Source organism: Rhinoderma darwinii, chromosome 4 (genome assembly GCF_050947455.1).
Source record: "Rhinoderma darwinii isolate aRhiDar2 chromosome 4, aRhiDar2.hap1, whole genome shotgun sequence".
Taxonomy (NCBI): domain Eukaryota; kingdom Metazoa; phylum Chordata; class Amphibia; order Anura; family Rhinodermatidae; genus Rhinoderma; species Rhinoderma darwinii.
In genome coordinates this window covers 2,667,888-2,687,937 of record NC_134690.1, presented here as the reverse complement: position 1 = coordinate 2,687,937, position 20,050 = coordinate 2,667,888, and the positions used below count along the sequence as shown (strand labels likewise).

Genomic DNA, 20,050 nt, shown 5'->3' with positions numbered 1-20,050 from the left:
ATCACTTATCAGCTTCATCATATCAGTATCTGATCTATAGACATATATCACTTATCAGCTTCATCATATCAGTATCTGACCTATAGACATATATCACTTATCAGCTTCATCATATCAGTATCTGACCTATAGACATATATCACTAATCAGCTCCATCATATCAGTATCTGACCTATAGACACATATCACTTATCAGCTTCACCATATCAGTATCTGACCTATAGACACAGATCACTTATCAGCTTCATCATATCAGTATCTGACCTATAGACATATATCACTTATCAGCTTCATCATATTAGTATCTGACCTATAGACATATATCACTTATCAGCTTCATCATATCAGTATCTGATCTATAGACATATATCACTTATCAGCTTCATCATATCAGTATCTGACCTATAGACATATGTCACTTATCAGCTACATCATATCAGTATCTGATCTATAGACATATATCACATATCAGCTTCATCATATCAGTATCTGACCTATAGACATATATCACTTATCAGCTTCATCATATCAGTATCTGACCTATAGACATATATCACTTATCAGCTTCATATCAGTATCTGACCTATAGACACATATCACTTATCAGCTTCATCATATCAGTATCTGACCTATAGACATATATCACTTATCCGCTTCATCATGTCAGTATCTGACCTATAGACACATGTCACTTATCAGCTTCATCATATCAGTATCTGACCTATAGATATATATCACTTATCAGCTTCATCATATCAGTATCTGACCTATAGACACATAACACTTATCAGCTTCATCATATCAGTATCTGACCTATAGACACATATCACTTATCAGCTTCACCATATCAGTATCTGACCTATAGACACATATCACTTATCAGCTTCATCATATCAGTATCTGACCTATAGACATATATCACTTATCAGCTTTATCATATCAGTATCTGACCTATAGACATATATCACTTATCAGCTTCATCATATCAGTATCTGACCTATAGACATATATCAATTATCAGCTTCATCATATCAGTATCTGACCTATAGACATATATCACTTATGAGCTTCATCATATCAGTATCTGACCTATAGACACATATCACTTATCAGCTCCATCATATCAGTATCTGATCTATAGACACAGACCACTTATCAGCTTCACCATATCAGTATCTGACCTATAGACATATATCACTTATCAGCTCCATCATATCAGTATCTCACCTATAGACACATATCACTTATCAGCTTCATCATATCAGTATCTGACCTATAGACATATATCACTTATCAGCTCCATCATATCAGTATCTGACCTATAGACACATATCACTTATCAGCTTCATCATATCAGTATCTGACCTATAGACACAGATCACTTATCAGCTTCATCATATCAGTATCTGACCTATAGACATATATCACTTATCAGCTTCATCATATCAGTATCTGATCTATAGACATATATCACTTATCAGCTTCATCATATCAGTATCTGACCTATAGACATATATCACTTATCAGCTTCATCATATCAGTATCTGACCTATAGACATATATCACTTATCAGCTTCATCATATCAGTATTTGACCTATAGACATATATCACTTATCAGCTTCATCATATCAGTATCTGACCTATAGACATATATCACTTATCAGCTCCATCATATCAGTATCTGACCTATAGACACATATCACTTATCAGCTTCATCATATCAGTATCTGACCTATAGACACAGATCACTTATCAGCTTCATCATATCAGTATCTGACCTATAGACATATATCACTTATCAGCTTCATCATATTAGTATCTGACCTATAGACATATATCACTTATCAGCTTCATCATATCAGTATCTGATCTATAGACATATATCACTTATCAGCTTCATCATATCAGTATCTGACCTATAGACATATATCACTTATCAGCTTCATCATATCAGTATCTGACCTATAGACATATGTCACTTATCAGCTACATCATATCAGTATCTGATCTATAGACATATATCACTTATCAGCTTCATCATATCAGTATCTGACCTATAGACATATATCACTTATCAGCTTCATATCAGTATCTGACCTATAGACACATATCACTTATCAGCTTCATCATATCAGTATCTGACCTATAGACATATATCACTTATCAGCTTCATCATATCAGTATCTGACCTATAGACATATATCACTTATCAACTTCATCATATCAGTATCTGACCTATAGACATATATCACTTATCCGCTTCATCATGTCAGTATCTGACCTATAGACACATGTCACTTATCAGCTTCATCATATCAGTATCTGACCTATAGACATATATCACTAATCAGCTTCATCATATCAGTATCTGACCTATAGACACATATCACTTATCAGCTTCATCATATCAGTATCTGACCTATAGACATATATCACTTATCAGCTTTATCATATCAGTATCTGACCTATAGACATATATCACTTATCAGCTTCATCATATCAGTATCTGACCTATAGACATATATCACTTATCAGCTTCATCATAACAGTATCTGACCTATAGACATATATCACTTATCAGCTTCATCATAACAGTATCTGACCTATAGACATATATCACTTATCAGCTTCATCTTATCAGTATCTGACCTATAGATATATATCACTTATCAGCTTCATCATATCAGTATCTGACCTATAGACATATATCACTTATCAGCTTCATCATATCAGTATTTGACCTATAGACATATATCACTAATCAGCTTCATCATAACAGTATCTGACCTATAGACATATATCACTTATCAGCTTCATCATATCAGTATTTGACCTATAGACATATGTCACTTATCAGCTTCATCATATCAGTATCTGACCTATAGACATATATCACTAATCAGCTCCATCATATCAGTATCTGACCTATAGACACATATCACTTATCAGCTTCACCATATCAGTATCTGACCTATAGACACAGATCACTTATCAGCTTCATCATATCAGTATCTGACCTATAGACATATATCACTTATCAGCTTCATCATATTAGTATCTGACCTATAGACATATATCACTTATCAGCTTCATCATATCAGTATCTGATCTATAGACATATATCACTTATCAGCTTCATCATATCAGTATCTGACCTATAGACATATGTCACTTATCAGCTACATCATATCAGTATCTGATCTATAGACATATATCACTTATCAGCTTCATCATATCAGTATCTGACCTATAGACATATATCACTTATCAGCTTCATCATATCAGTATCTGACCTATAGACATATATCACTTATCAGCTTCATATCAGTATCTGACCTATAGACACATATCACTTATCAGCTTCATCATATCAGTATCTGACCTATAGACATATATCACTTATCCGCTTCATCATGTCAGTATCTGACCTATAGACACATGTCACTTATCAGCTTCATCATATCAGTATCTGACCTATAGACATATATCACTAATCAGCTTCATCATATCAGTATCTGACTTATAGACATATATCACTTATCAGCTTCATCATATCAGTATCTGACCTATAGACACATATCACTTATCAGCTTCATCTTATCAGTATCTGACCTATAGACACATATCACTTATCAGCTTCATCATATCAGTATCTGACCTATAGACATATATCACTTATCAGCTTTATCATATCAGTATCTGACCTATAGACATATATCACTTATCAGCTTCATCATATCAGTATCTGACCTATAGACATATATCAATTATCAGCTTCATCATATCAGTATCTGACCTATAGACATATATCACTTATGAGCTTCATCATATCAGTATCTGACCTATAGACACATATCACTTATCAGCTCCATCATATCAGTATCTGATCTATAGACACAGACCACTTATCAGCTTCACCATATCAGTATCTGACCTATAGACATATATCACTTATCAGCTCCATCATATCAGTATCTCACCTATAGACACATATCACTTATCAGCTTCATCATATCAGTATCTGACCTATAGACATATATCACTTATCAGCTCCATCATATCAGTATCTGACCTATAGACACATATCACTTATCAGCTTCATCATATCAGTATCTGACCTATAGACACAGATCACTTATCAGCTTCATCATATCAGTATCTGACCTATAGACATATATCACTTATCAGCTTCATCATATCAGTATCTGATCTATAGACATATATCACTTATCAGCTTCATCATATCAGTATCTGACCTATAGACATATATCACTTATCAGCTTCATCATATCAGTATCTGACCTATAGACATATATCACTTATCAGCTTCATCATATCAGTATTTGACCTATAGACATATATCACTTATCAGCTTCATCATATCAGTATCTGACCTATAGACATATATCACTTATCAGCTCCATCATATCAGTATCTGACCTATAGACACATATCACTTATCAGCTTCATCATATCAGTATCTGACCTATAGACACAGATCACTTATCAGCTTCATCATATCAGTATCTGACCTATAGACATATATCACTTATCAGCTTCATCATATTAGTATCTGACCTATAGACATATATCACTTATCAGCTTCATCATATCAGTATCTGATCTATAGACATATATCACTTATCAGCTTCATCATATCAGTATCTGACCTATAGACATATATCACTTATCAGCTTCATCATATCAGTATCTGACCTATAGACATATGTCACTTATCAGCTACATCATATCAGTATCTGATCTATAGACATATATCACTTATCAGCTTCATCATATCAGTATCTGACCTATAGACATATATCACTTATCAGCTTCATATCAGTATCTGACCTATAGACACATATCACTTATCAGCTTCATCATATCAGTATCTGACCTATAGACATATATCACTTATCAGCTTCATCATATCAGTATCTGACCTATAGACATATATCACTTATCAACTTCATCATATCAGTATCTGACCTATAGACACATATCACTTATCAGCTCCATCATATCAGTATCTGACCTATAGACATATATCACTTATCAGCTTCATCATATCAGTATCTGACCTATAGATATATATCACTTATCAGCTTCATCATATCAGTATCTGACCTATAGACATATATCACTTATCAGCTTCATCATATCAGTATCTGACCTATAGACATATATCACTTATCAGCTTCATCATATCAGTATCTGACCTATAGACATATATCACTTATCAGCTTCATCATATCAGTATCTGACCTATAGACATATATCAATTATCAGCTTCATCATATCAGTATCTGACCTATAGACATATATCACTTATGAGCTTCATCATATCAGTATCTGACCTATAGACACATATCACTTATCAGCTCCATCATATCAGTATCTGATCTATAGACACAGACCACTTATCAGCTTCACCATATCAGTATCTGACCTATAGACATATATCACTTATCAGCTCCATCATATCAGTATCTCACCTATAGACACATATCACTTATCAGCTTCATCATATCAGTATCTGACCTATAGACATATATCACTTATCAGCTCCATCATATCAGTATCTGACCTATAGACACATATCACTTATCAGCTTCATCATATCAGTATCTGACCTATAGACACAGATCACTTATCAGCTTCATTATATCAGTATCTGACCTATAGACATATATCACTTATCAGCTTCATCATATCAGTATCTGATCTATAGACATATATCACTTATCAGCTTCATCATATCAGTATCTGACCTATAGACATATATCACTTATCAGCTTCATCATATCAGTATCTGACCTATAGACATATATCACTTATCAGCTCCATCATATCAGTATCTGACCTATAGACACATATCACTTATCAGCTTCACCATATCAGTATCTGACCTATAGACACAGATCACTTATCAGCTTCATCATATCAGTATCTGACCTATAGACATATATCACTTATCAGCTTCATCATATTAGTATCTGACCTATAGACATATATCACTTATCAGCTTCATCATATCAGTATCTGATCTATAGACATATATCACTTATCAGCTTCATCATATCAGTATCTGACCTATAGACATATGTCACTTATCAGCTACATCATATCAGTATCTGATCTATAGACATATATCACATATCAGCTTCATCATATCAGTATCTGACCTATAGACATATATCACTTATCAGCTTCATCATATCAGTATCTGACCTATAGACATATATCACTTATCAGCTTCATATCAGTATCTGACCTATAGACACATATCACTTATCAGCTTCATCATATCAGTATCTGACCTATAGACATATATCACTTATCCGCTTCATCATGTCAGTATCTGACCTATAGACATATATCACTTATCAGCTTCATCATATCAGTATCTGACCTATAGACATATATCACTAATCAGCTTCATCATATCAGTATCTGACTTATAGACATATATCACTTATCAGCTTCATCATATCAGTATCTGACCTATAGACACATATCACTTATCAGCTTCATCATATCAGTATCTGACCTATAGACACATATCACTTATCAGCTTCATCATATCAGTATCTGACCTATAGACATATATCACTTATCAGCTTTATCATATCAGTATCTGACCTATAGACATATATCACTTATCAGCTTCATCATATCAGTATCTGACCTATAGACATATATCAATTATCAGCTTCATCATATCAGTATCTGACCTATAGACATATATCACTTATGAGCTTCATCATATCAGTATCTGACCTATAGACACATATCACTTATCAGCTCCATCATATCAGTATCTGATCTATAGACACAGACCACTTATCAGCTTCACCATATCAGTATCTGACCTATAGACATATATCACTTATCAGCTCCATCATATCAGTATCTCACCTATAGACACATATCACTTATCAGCTTCATCATATCAGTATCTGACCTATAGACATATATCACTTATCAGCTCCATCATATCAGTATCTGACCTATAGACACATATCACTTATCAGCTTCATCATATCAGTATCTGACCTATAGACACAGATCACTTATCAGCTTCATCATATCAGTATCTGACCTATAGACATATATCACTTATCAGCTTCATCATATCAGTATCTGATCTATAGACATATATCACTTATCAGCTTCATCATATCAGTATCTGACCTATAGACATATATCACTTATCAGCTTCATCATATCAGTATCTGACCTATAGACATATATCACTTATCAGCTTCATCATATCAGTATTTGACCTATAGACATATATCACTTATCAGCTTCATCATATCAGTATCTGACCTATAGACATATATCACTTATCAGCTCCATCATATCAGTATCTGACCTATAGACACATATCACTTATCAGCTTCATCATATCAGTATCTGACCTATAGACACAGATCACTTATCAGCTTCATCATATCAGTATCTGACCTATAGACATATATCACTTATCAGCTTCATCATATTAGTATCTGACCTATAGACATATATCACTTATCAGCTTCATCATATCAGTATCTGATCTATAGACATATATCACTTATCAGCTTCATCATATCAGTATCTGACCTATAGACATATATCACTTATCAGCTTCATCATATCAGTATCTGACCTATAGACATATGTCACTTATCAGCTACATCATATCAGTATCTGATCTATAGACATATATCACTTATCAGCTTCATCATATCAGTATCTGACCTATAGACATATATCACTTATCAGCTTCATATCAGTATCTGACCTATAGACACATATCACTTATCAGCTTCATCATATCAGTATCTGACCTATAGACATATATCACTTATCAGCTTCATCATATCAGTATCTGACCTATAGACATATATCACTTATCAACTTCATCATATCAGTATCTGACCTATAGACATATATCACTTATCCGCTTCATCATGTCAGTATCTGACCTATAGACACATGTCACTTATCAGCTTCATCATATCAGTATCTGACCTATAGACATATATCACTAATCAGCTTCATCATATCAGTATCTGACCTATAGACACATATCACTTATCAGCTTCATCATATCAGTATCTGACCTATAGACATATATCACTTATCAGCTTTATCATATCAGTATCTGACCTATAGACATATATCACTTATCAGCTTCATCATATCAGTATCTGACCTATAGACATATATCACTTATCAGCTTCATCATAACAGTATCTGACCTATAGACATATGTCACTTATCAGCTACATCATATCAGTATCTGATCTATAGACATATATCACTTATCAGCTTCATCATATCAGTATCTGACCTATAGACATATATCACTTATCAGCTTCATATCAGTATCTGACCTATAGACACATATCACTTATCAGCTTCATCATATCAGTATCTGACCTATAGACATATATCACTTATCAGCTTCATCATATCAGTATCTGACCTATAGACATATATCACTTAACTTCATCATATCAGTATCTGACCTATAGACATATATCACTTATCCGCTTCATCATGTCAGTATCTGACCTATAGACACATGTCACTTATCAGCTTCATCATATCAGTATCTGACCTATAGACATATATCACTAATCAGCTTCATCATATCAGTATCTGACCTATAGACACATATCACTTATCAGCTTCATCATATCAGTATCTGACCTATAGACATATATCACTTATCAGCTTTATCATATCAGTATCTGACCTATAGACATATATCACTTATCAGCTTAATCATATCAGTATCTGACCTATAGACATATATCACTTATCAGCTTCATCATAACAGTATCTGACCTATAGACATATATCACTTATCAGCTTCATCATAACAGTATCTGACCTATAGACATATATCACTTATCAGCTTCATCTTATCAGTATCTGACCTATAGATATATATCACTTATCAGCTTCATCATATCAGTATCTGACCTATAGACATATATCACTTATCAGCTTCATCATATCAGTATTTGACCTATAGACATATATCACTAATCAGCTTCATCATAACAGTATCTGACCTATAGACATATATCACTTATCAGCTTCATCATATCAGTATTTGACCTATAGACATATATCACTAATCAGCTCCATCATATCAGTATCTGACCTATAGACACATATCACTTATCAGCTTCACCATATCAGTATCTGACCTATAGACACAGATCACTTATCAGCTTCATCATATCAGTATCTGACCTATAGACATATATCACTTATCAGCTTCATCATATTAGTATCTGACCTATAGACATATATCACTTATCAGCTTCATCATATCAGTATCTGATCTATAGACATATATCACTTATCAGCTTCATCATATCAGTATCTGACCTATAGACATATGTCACTTATCAGCTACATCATATCAGTATCTGATCTATAGACATATATCACTTATCAGCTTCATCATATCAGTATCTGACCTATAGACATATATCACTTATCAGCTTCATCATATCAGTATCTGACCTATAGACATATATCACTTATCAGCTTCATATCAGTATCTGACCTATAGACACATATCACTTATCAGCTTCATCATATCAGTATCTGACCTATAGACATATATCACTTATCCGCTTCATCATGTCAGTATCTGACCTATAGACACATGTCACTTATCAGCTTCATCATATCAGTATCTGACCTATAGACATATATCACTAATCAGCTTCATCATATCAGTATCTGACTTATAGACATATATCACTTATCAGCTTCATCATATCAGTATCTGACCTATAGACACATATCACTTATCAGCTTCATCTTATCAGTATCTGACCTATAGACACATATCACTTAGCTTCATCATATCAGTATCTGACCTATAGACATATATCACTTATCAGCTTTATCATATCAGTATCTGACCTATAGACATATATCACTTATCAGCTTCATCATATCAGTATCTGACCTATAGACATATATCAATTATCAGCTTCATCATATCAGTATCTGACCTATAGACATATATCACTTATGAGCTTCATCATATCAGTATCTGACCTATAGACACATATCACTTATCAGCTCCATCATATCAGTATCTGATCTATAGACACAGACCACTTATCAGCTTCACCATATCAGTATCTGACCTATAGACATATATCACTTATCAGCTCCATCATATCAGTATCTCACCTATAGACACATATCACTTATCAGCTTCATCATATCAGTATCTGACCTATAGACATATATCACTTATCAGCTCCATCATATCAGTATCTGACCTATAGACACATATCACTTATCAGCTTCATCATATCAGTATCTGACCTATAGACACAGATCACTTATCAGCTTCATCATATCAGTATCTGACCTATAGACATATATCACTTATCAGCTTCATCATATCAGTATCTGATCTATAGACATATATCACTTATCAGCTTCATCATATCAGTATCTGACCTATAGACATATATCACTTATCAGCTTCATCATATCAGTATCTGACCTATAGACATATATCACTTATCAGCTTCATCATATCAGTATTTGACCTATAGACATATATCACTTATCAGCTTCATCATATCAGTATCTGACCTATAGACATATATCACTTATCAGCTCCATCATATCAGTATCTGACCTATAGACACATATCACTTATCAGCTTCATCATATCAGTATCTGACCTATAGACACAGATCACTTATCAGCTTCATCATATCAGTATCTGACCTATAGACATATATCACTTATCAGCTTCATCATATTAGTATCTGACCTATAGACATATATCACTTATCAGCTTCATCATATCAGTATCTGATCTATAGACATATATCACTTATCAGCTTCATCATATCAGTATCTGACCTATAGACATATATCACTTATCAGCTTCATCATATCAGTATCTGACCTATAGACATATGTCACTTATCAGCTACATCATATCAGTATCTGATCTATAGACATATATCACTTATCAGCTTCATCATATCAGTATCTGACCTATAGACATATATCACTTATCAGCTTCATATCAGTATCTGACCTATAGACATATATCACTTATCAGCTTTATCATATCAGTATCTGACCTATAGACATATATCACTTATCAGCTTCATCAAATCAGTATCTGACCTATAGACATATATCACTTATCAGCTTCATCATAACAGTATCTGACCTATAGACATATATCACTTATCAGCTTCATCATAACAGTATCTGACCTATAGACATATATCACTTATCAGCTTCATCTTATCAGTATCTGACCTATAGATATATATCACTTATCAGCTTCATCATATCAGTATCTGACCTATAGACATATATCACTTATCAGCTTCATCATATCAGTATTTGACCTATAGACATATATCACTAATCAGCTTCATCATAACAGTATCTGACCTATAGACATATATCACATATCAGCTTCATAATATCAGTATCTGACCTATAGACATATATTACTTATCAGCTTCATCATATCAGTATCTGACCTATAGACATATATCACTTATCAGCTTCATAATATTAGTATCTGACCAGTAAAATGGTTACAGAATAACTTTTATTAAAACCTGAAAATTCAGCTGTGACTGCAGTGAGCCCCAATCACGTTGGTTCAGGGAGGTGAGACTTGTGAAGTTTTTTTCATGGTCCTAAGGGCAGATTCAGACGAACGTTGCATTTTTGCGCGCGCAAACAACGCAGCGTTTTGCGCGCGCAAACCATTTGACAGCTGCGTGTGTCATCCGTGTATAATGCGCGGCTGCGTGATTTTCGCGCAGCCGCCATCATAGAGATGAGGCTAGTCGACGCCCGGCACTGTCCAAGGTGCTGAAAGAGCTAACTGATCGGCAGTAACTCTTTCAGCACCCTCGACAGTGAATGCCGAACACAATATCGAGAAACCTGTTAAAAAAAAAGAAAAAGTTCGTACTTACCGAGAACTTCCCTCCCGGCCGTTGCCTTGGTGACGCGTCCTTGGTGACGCGCCTCTCTTGACATCGGTCCCCACCTCCTTGGATGAAGCGGCAGTCCATGTGACCGCTGCAGCCTGTGCTTGGCCTGTGATTGGCTGGAGCTGTCACTTGGACTGAATTGTCATCCCGGGAGGTCAGACTGGAGGAAGAAGCCGGGAGTTATCGGTAAGTCAGAACTTCGTTTTTTTTTACAGGTTCATGTGTAGTCACTGTCCATGGTGCTGAAATAGTTTAACTCTTTCAGCACCCCTGACAGTGACTATCTCCTGACGTCGCGTACCGGAAATTTTTTTGCCGGGTTCGGCCGAACCCGGTGAAGTTCGGTTCGATTGTCCGGGTTTGCTCATCTCAAAGACACTCAATTTGGATGTTTGGAAACAGAAAAGCACGTGGTGCTTTTCTGTTTACATTCATCCTTTTGACAGCTGGTGCGCTGTTTCAGTCGGTTCGCACGGAAGTGCTTCCGTGCGACCTGCGTGGTTTTCACGCACCCATTGACTTCAATGGGTGCGTGATGCGCGAAATACGCGGAGATATTGAACCTGTCGCGTTTTGTACGCAGCGAACAAACGCTGCGCACAAATCACGCACTGTTTGAACTGCCCCATTGACTTCTATAGGGCTGTGCGTGGCGCACAAAAAATACGCGGCCTGCACGCACGAAAATCACGCTCGTGTGAATCCCCCCTTACACTGTTGCGATGCTACAGCTTTACCTCTGCTGCTATAACATTGGGGGCACAGTCATTTTTCTCTTCTTTGACTCTTTATTTTCACGAGGTAATAACATCTTCAGTGATCTTGGTGTCCACATCTCAGGGGCAGATGCAGGTGCTCCACCGTGTTAACTTCCTACAAACATATACCCACATTTTTGAGCTTCCTGAGCCTGGGTGAGTGTGACATAGGTAAAGACAAATATTGGCCATAATAGATTTCACCTACAAATTTTCATGATTGGGTGGAGATAATCCTTAATTTTAATGACCGTTAGATATATAAAAATAGATATAAATGTACCCCATACTTATTCCAGCCAGTGGACTCCACACCCATATAGTCAGTGTATAGATGACAATGAAGAGTATGGTGACAACAAGCTGCTGTGCTGTAAGAGGAGGGTAAGGCTCCTCCACCGAGCAGGTTGTAAGTCCCAGCACTTACATGATTCAGGATTGGCTACAGAGTGTGGTGTTCGTGTAATAGTTAGAGGCTCAGTCGTTTCTATGTGAAGACACATAAACCTTACTGATAGGGTTAAAGCGAGGACACGTCTGCTAAGTTTTATCGTCTTTTACAGCTGTCAAAATAATTGGAAAATGAAGATGTCTCCAGAAGTTGCTGATATTGTGGAACCTGGTGTGGTATCACTGGAGATCACTCTCCTGCGGATAATCTCCAGGTCTACACCTGTATTTCCTTCATGAACATGGACATCGTACCTGACCCTAGAAAGGTGAGTCCAGGTGATGAAAGAAAAGGCACATGGGAATCATGGGAAATAATCTCTGTGAACTGACATCTATGTCGTGCCTGTAGCCACCTTCATGTCTCATGTTTATGGATATCAGTGGGAATGTTCTTCTAGAGTTGGCACGTCAGTCCGATCTGTCAGTCCTAATTATATGCTGCAATGTCTTTAAGTGAGGCCATAAATCGGGAAATCCAGCATTGTGTAGGAGCACATTGTGTCCTGGACCTTCTCCTCCCTCGTTTCTTCATCCCTATAAATAGTGAGTCCCTCACGCGTGTCCCTCATATCTCCAGTACTCAGCAGACATGGCTCCAGTGACCGGCTCTCTCATTCTACTCATTCTGTGCTGTCTAGGAACCTCAGCAAACAACTTTCAAGAATACGCAGTACCTGTCAAACCACCTGTCAAACCACCTGTAAAACCACCTGTTAAACCACCTGGTAACCCACTTGGTAACCCACCTGGTAAACCTATCGGTAAGTCACATGTATTAATGCAGAACTTTCCTGGTGGCATCTAAGGACGGGTTCACATATAACATTTATGTCCCGCCAGTTGTTTTTTTGCATGTAATGTTCTCTGTGCAGCTCAGGGAGATGTCTCGCAGCATAACTAATGCCACAGAGGCAAATATGACCCCATAGAAAATGAGGATTAGTTTTATCGTCAGTTTTTGTACTAAATTAGAGGGGGAAAAAATCTGGATGTATGTGAAGGAGCCCCAAGGTGTCCAGCTTGTTTCCCATTTGAACAATATTATGACGTTTTCTTGGGTCTTAAAGGGGTGATCCAGGATTATAAACACGTTGCTGCTTTCTTAGAAAAAGCAGCGCCACACCCGTTCACTGGATGTGTGCTCACCACCATTAACTTCAATGCAGATGAGCTGCGATACCAGACACAACCCATGGTCAGGTGTGGCGCTGTATTTTGAGAAAAGCAGCAACATGATTCTAATCCTCGATGACCCCTTTAGGTATTCTTATACGGATTGTCTGGTGTATAAAACTCATGGTCATACACCCCAATTAGGGAGTTGTGAGGTAATAGCAGAGGGGTCCTCTGTTCATGGGCAAAGTGGAGAGAAGCTACATAGAGCGTCTCTTTCTCTCTCTCTCTCTGGAGGGCCTATCTTGTACTATATTAAACACACAACACATTGATTTGAATGGACACTGTGCAATACTTCATTTCTCCTGTGGTGGCGCTGCAGAGAAACTGAACACTTACTGCCAGGTTTCCCCACAGATCACAGCTGATCGCAAAGGGTAATTGGATACACTTTTATGAATGAAATTAAAATAGAAGTTGCATCCAACACCACCAACCATTATAGTGAAAAACGGTGTGCGATAAATGTGTCATTTGTTTACAATTCTGACTTCCCTTAAGGCTGGGTTCACACCGTGCATTTCGTTATGTTTTTTGCTTTGTTTTTTTCTGGTTAATGAACTTTCATTGAGAGACATGCTTTACCTACCACAGCAACAAATGCATGTAAAAAAATGCAATAAAAATGCACAGTGTAAGCCCAGCCCAATAGCTTCAGAGAATAGAGAAGAAGCAGAGGATATGGAGAAGGTTTTCATGCATCTACTGTATTATGAGCGGCCATTCTAGATAAACTGGATAGATTACATTTATAACCCGGTCTCTGCACCTGCGGATGTAATTTACAGTAGTCTGCAATCAGCAGAGACCGGGTTATCAATGTGTTATCTACACAATTATATGTAATCCTGACGTGTACCCTGCTATGTCTACAAGTCTATCTCCACCATCTAACACCTTTATAATATATCATCACTGGTATAAAATAAACCCTGTCTCCCATAGTTAGAAACGAAACACAGGACATCTGCCAATACCTCAATGAACCCCAAGTCCAGTCAGTGGGACCTCACAGTCCTCATAAGTGGGGCAGGCGCAATCACCTCCGTCATTTAGAAGATCTTATTATCTCCTGTATATCAAGAATGCCTCCACCTATGAACAATCTAAGCTAAGAGGAAGCCAATGAAATAATGGACAGCTCAGACCATCATGGAAGAGTGAGGGTTAATTGTGTGTGTGGGTGCAGTGGTCCACAATGCTAGAGCTGTGGAGGCTCTACTGCCCTAGATAGGCGAAATAAATAGATTCTGAAATCTGGGAGAACTGGTTATGTCCACAAAGAGTAAATCCGGCCATAAAGAGTAAATCCGGCCATAAAGAGTAAATCCGGCCATAGACGGGACAATTTTCCCTCAGTCTCACTAACTTTGTGATATTTCTTACTTTTGGGATCATGGTTGGTAAGAGGCCAGTAGCGGCATCATCCCATGACAGAAGTCTGTGACTCTCCAACCTCTTCTGTTACAGATAAACCTGGAAGCTGTCCCACTCCAGGTAAGAATTGCATGACTCCACTTCCTGCTGGAAAGTGCAAGAAGGACATGGACTGTCCTAAAGACCAGAAGTGCTGCATCCGCGGCTGTATACCAACATGCACAGTGCCCATCCCAGGTGAGTTAAACTAGAACCAACTCAACAAGTCATAGATGGAGCACTTTACCGGACAGACTGGTCTTGGCACCTGGAGCAGGAGTCTGACAGTCCTGTGGTTAAATGCCGAGCTCCACCATGATCTGCACAATCACTCACCATATCCTTATCTGCCCAAAAACAAACATCTCTGACATATATTTGGCCTCTGTGGTGGAAAGCTTCTTACCTTTCATGGTAATAATGTCATCAGGTCCATGAGATGTGACCTCCACCGATCACTAGAAGGAACAGCCGCCTTCTTCACTTTTTAGGTCTGACTAATAATGAATAAATAATGACAGCTCTACAATCAGTGGAATTGAACCATATGACTGTAAGGGCTGATACACACGGCAAGCAGCGAGAACAAACCCTGTATTATGTTCTGTATTATACGCCAGAGCTGCACTCACTATTCTGCTGGTGGAGTCACTGTGTACATACATTACATTACTTATCAAGTACTTATCCTGAGTTACATCCTGTATTATACTCCAGAGCTGCACTCACTATTCTGCTGGTGGAGTCACTGTGTACATACATTACATTACTTATCCTGTACTGATCCTGAGTTACATCCTGTATTATACTCCAGAGCTGCACTCACTATTCTACTGGTGGAGTCACTGTGTACATACATTACATTACTTATCCTGTACTGATCCTGAGTTACATCCTGTATTATACTCCAGAGCTGCACTCACTATTCTGCTGGTGGAGTCACTGTGTACATAAATTACTTATCCTGTACTGATCCTGAGTTATATCCTGTATTATACTCCAGAGTTGCACTCACTATTCTGCTGGTGGAGTCACTGTGTACATACATTACATTACTTATCCTGTACTGATCCTGAGTTACATCCTGTATTATACTCCAGAGTTGCACTCACTATTCTGCTGGTGGAGTCACTGTGTACATACATTACATTACTTATCCTGTACTGATCCTGAGTTACATCCTGTATTATACTCCAGAGTTGCACTCACTATTCTGCTGGTGGAGTCACTGTGTACATACATTACATTACTTATCCTTTACTGATCCGGAGTTACATCCTGTATTATACTCCAGAGCTGAACTCACTATTCTGCTGGTGGAGTCACTGTGTACATACATTACTGATCCTGTACTGATCCTGAGTTATATCCTGTATTATACTCCAGAGCTGCACTCACTATTCTGCTGGTGGAGTCACTGTCTTCATACATTACATTACTTATCCTGTACTGATCCTGAGTTATATCCTGTTTTATACTCCAGAGCTGCACTCACTGTTCTGCTGGTGGAGTCACTGTGTACATACATTACATTAATTATCCTATACTGATCCGGAGTTACATCCTGTATTATACTCCAGAGCTGCACTCACTATTCTGCTGGTGGAGTCACTGTGTACATACTGTAAAGGATCTGCCAGACACAGCTTCTGTGTCGACGCCTGAGGTTAATCAGTCTGCATCTGCTCCTAGGTCTGATAGAGTGACTCGAGCTTCTACCACTCAGGGTGGTAAGCTGAGGAGTGGGAGAACCTATCACAGCCTGGCCAGATGGTTCTAGCTCCCGCCCCCGGTTTATGTATACCTTCATTTGCTACTTGTCTTTGCCTGTGATTCTCTCTTGTTTCCTGGCTCTGCTGTTCTTGCTAATACTACTGACCTCTGCATCATATCGACCCTGGCTTTACTTACTACGCTCTTGTTATGCGTTTGGTACCTCGTACACTCCTGATTTGACTCGGCTCGTTCACTACTCTTGTTGCTCACGGTGTTGCCGTGGGCAGCTTCCCCATTTCCCTTAGCTTCTGTGTACCCTTGTCTGTTTGTCTGTCGTGCACATATTGAGCGTAGGGACCGTCGCCCAGTTGTACGCCGTCGCCTAGGACGGGCCTTGCAAGTAGGCAGGGACTGAGTGGTGGGTAGATTAGGGCTCACCTGTCTGTCTCCATAACCCGACATTACATAATCACATGCCCATATATATTTTCTACCCTGGTTCCTACACTACTATGGACCCCCTTGAGACCCAGGCTCAGCAAATGCAGGGTCTTTCCCTGCAGGTCCAAGCCCTGGCTCAGAGGTGAGACCAGCGTGATGCTACCCTGGTAGTACCCCCCACCTCACCTCTTAAACCCCACCTCAAGTTTCCTGACCGGTTCTCAGGGGATCGGAAGACTTTTTTCACCTTTCGGGAGAGTTGTAGGCTCTATTTCCGTCTAAGGCCCCACTCCTCAGGTTCTGAGAGCCAGCGAGTGGGTATAATTATGTCCCGGCTCCAGGACGTCCCTCAAGAATGGGCCTTTTCCTTGGCTACTGGCGCCCCTGAACTTTCCTCTGTTGATCTTTTTTTTTCTGCTCTCGGCCTCATATATGACGAGACTGACAGGACTGCCTTTGCCGAGAGTCAGCTGGTGGCCTTACGTCAGGGTAAGAGACCCGTTGAGGAGTATTGTTATGACTTTAGGAAGTGGTGTGTAGCTTCTCTGCGAAATTACCCTGCCTTGAGGTGCCAGTTTAGATTGGGTCTGTTGAATGCCCTGAAGGACCTGTTAGTTGGCTATCCCTCTTCTGACTCTCTAGATCAGGTTATGGCTTTAGCAGTACGTCTTGACCGACGTCTCAGGAAACGACTGTAATGACGGGGGTGGGGAGACAGACAAGTGAGCCCTAATCTACCCACCACTCAGTCCCTGCCTACTTGCAATGACCCGCCCTAGGTGACGGGGTACAACTGGGCGACGGTCCCTACGCTCAATAAGTGCACGACAGACAAACAGACAAGGGTACACAGAGCTAGGGGGAGAAAGGGGCAGTTGACCACGGCAAAACCGTGAGTAACAAGAGAAGTGAACAAGCCGAGTCAAACCAGGTGTAATGATGGGGGTAGGGAAACGGACAAGTGAGCCCTAATCTACACGCCACTCTGTCCCTGCCTACTTGCAACGACCCGCCCTAGGCGACAGGGTACAACTGGGCGGCAGTCTCTACGCTCAGTAAGTGCACGAGACAAACAGACAAGGGTACACAAAGCTAAGGGAAATGGGGAAGTTGCCCACGGCAACACCGTGAACAACAAGAGTGGTGAACGAGCCGAGTCAAACCAGGAGTGTACGAGGTAGCAAACGCAGAGCAGAAGAGTAGTCAATAAGCCAGGGTCAGTATGGAGCAGGATCGAATAGACAGAAGCTGTAGCTGGGCCAGGAAACCACACGAGAAGAATCACAAGCAAAGGAGGAACAGGAAAGGCAGGTATAAATAGATAGAGGGCGGGAGCTAGCTCCGTCTGGCCAGGCTGCGATAGGTTCTCCCACTCCTAAGCCTGCCAGCCTGAGTGGTGGTAGCTGGAGTCAGTCTCAGAGACATAGACTCAGGTGCAGACTGATTACCTATGGGCGTATACACAGAAGTTGTGCCTGGCAGATCCTTTACAGTACCCCCCTTTTATGAGGGGCCACCGGACCCTTTCTAAGTGGACCTGGTTTATTGGGGAAACGAAGGTGGAACTTCCTGACCAATACCCCAGCGTGAACATCCCGGGAGGGTACCCAAGTCCTCTCCTCAGGCCCGTATCCTCTCCAATGGACCAGGTACTGGAGGGAGCCTTGGACCATCTTGCTGTCCACAATCTTGGCCACCTCGAATTCCACCCCCTCAGGGGTGAGAACGGGAACAGGAGGTTTCCTCGTGGGAGCCAAGGACGGGGAGCAGCGTTTAAGGAGGGAGGCATGAAACACGTCGTGTATTCGAAAAGATGGGGGCAGCTCCAGTCGGAAGGAGACAGGATTGAGGACTTCAATGACCTTATACGGCCCAATAAACCGGGGAGCAAACTTCTTGGACGGAACCCTAACGCGCAAGTTCCTAGACGATAACCACACCAGATCCCGACCATAAACAAGGGGTTAGCAGAACGTCTTCTATCAGCCTGAGTTTTTTGTACGCTCTGGGACGCCTCTAGGTTCTTCTGAACCTGGGCCCAGACTGTGCACAGTTCCCGATGAACGACCTCTACCTCG

General features: G+C 39.1%; 1 protein-coding gene across 1 annotated transcript in view; it reads left to right on the top strand.

The window, feature by feature from the left end:
• The window catches only part of LOC142758995 (vomeronasal type-2 receptor 26-like), an 85,812-nt gene that overhangs the window by 21,509 nt on the left and 44,253 nt on the right, over positions 1-20,050 (top strand). The window contains exons 8-9 of the mRNA XM_075860767.1: positions 13,862-13,984; positions 15,870-16,013. Coding sequence (XP_075716882.1) covers positions 13,862-13,984; positions 15,870-16,013 — 267 coding nt within the window. The remainder of the gene's footprint in view (positions 1-13,861; positions 13,985-15,869; positions 16,014-20,050) is intronic.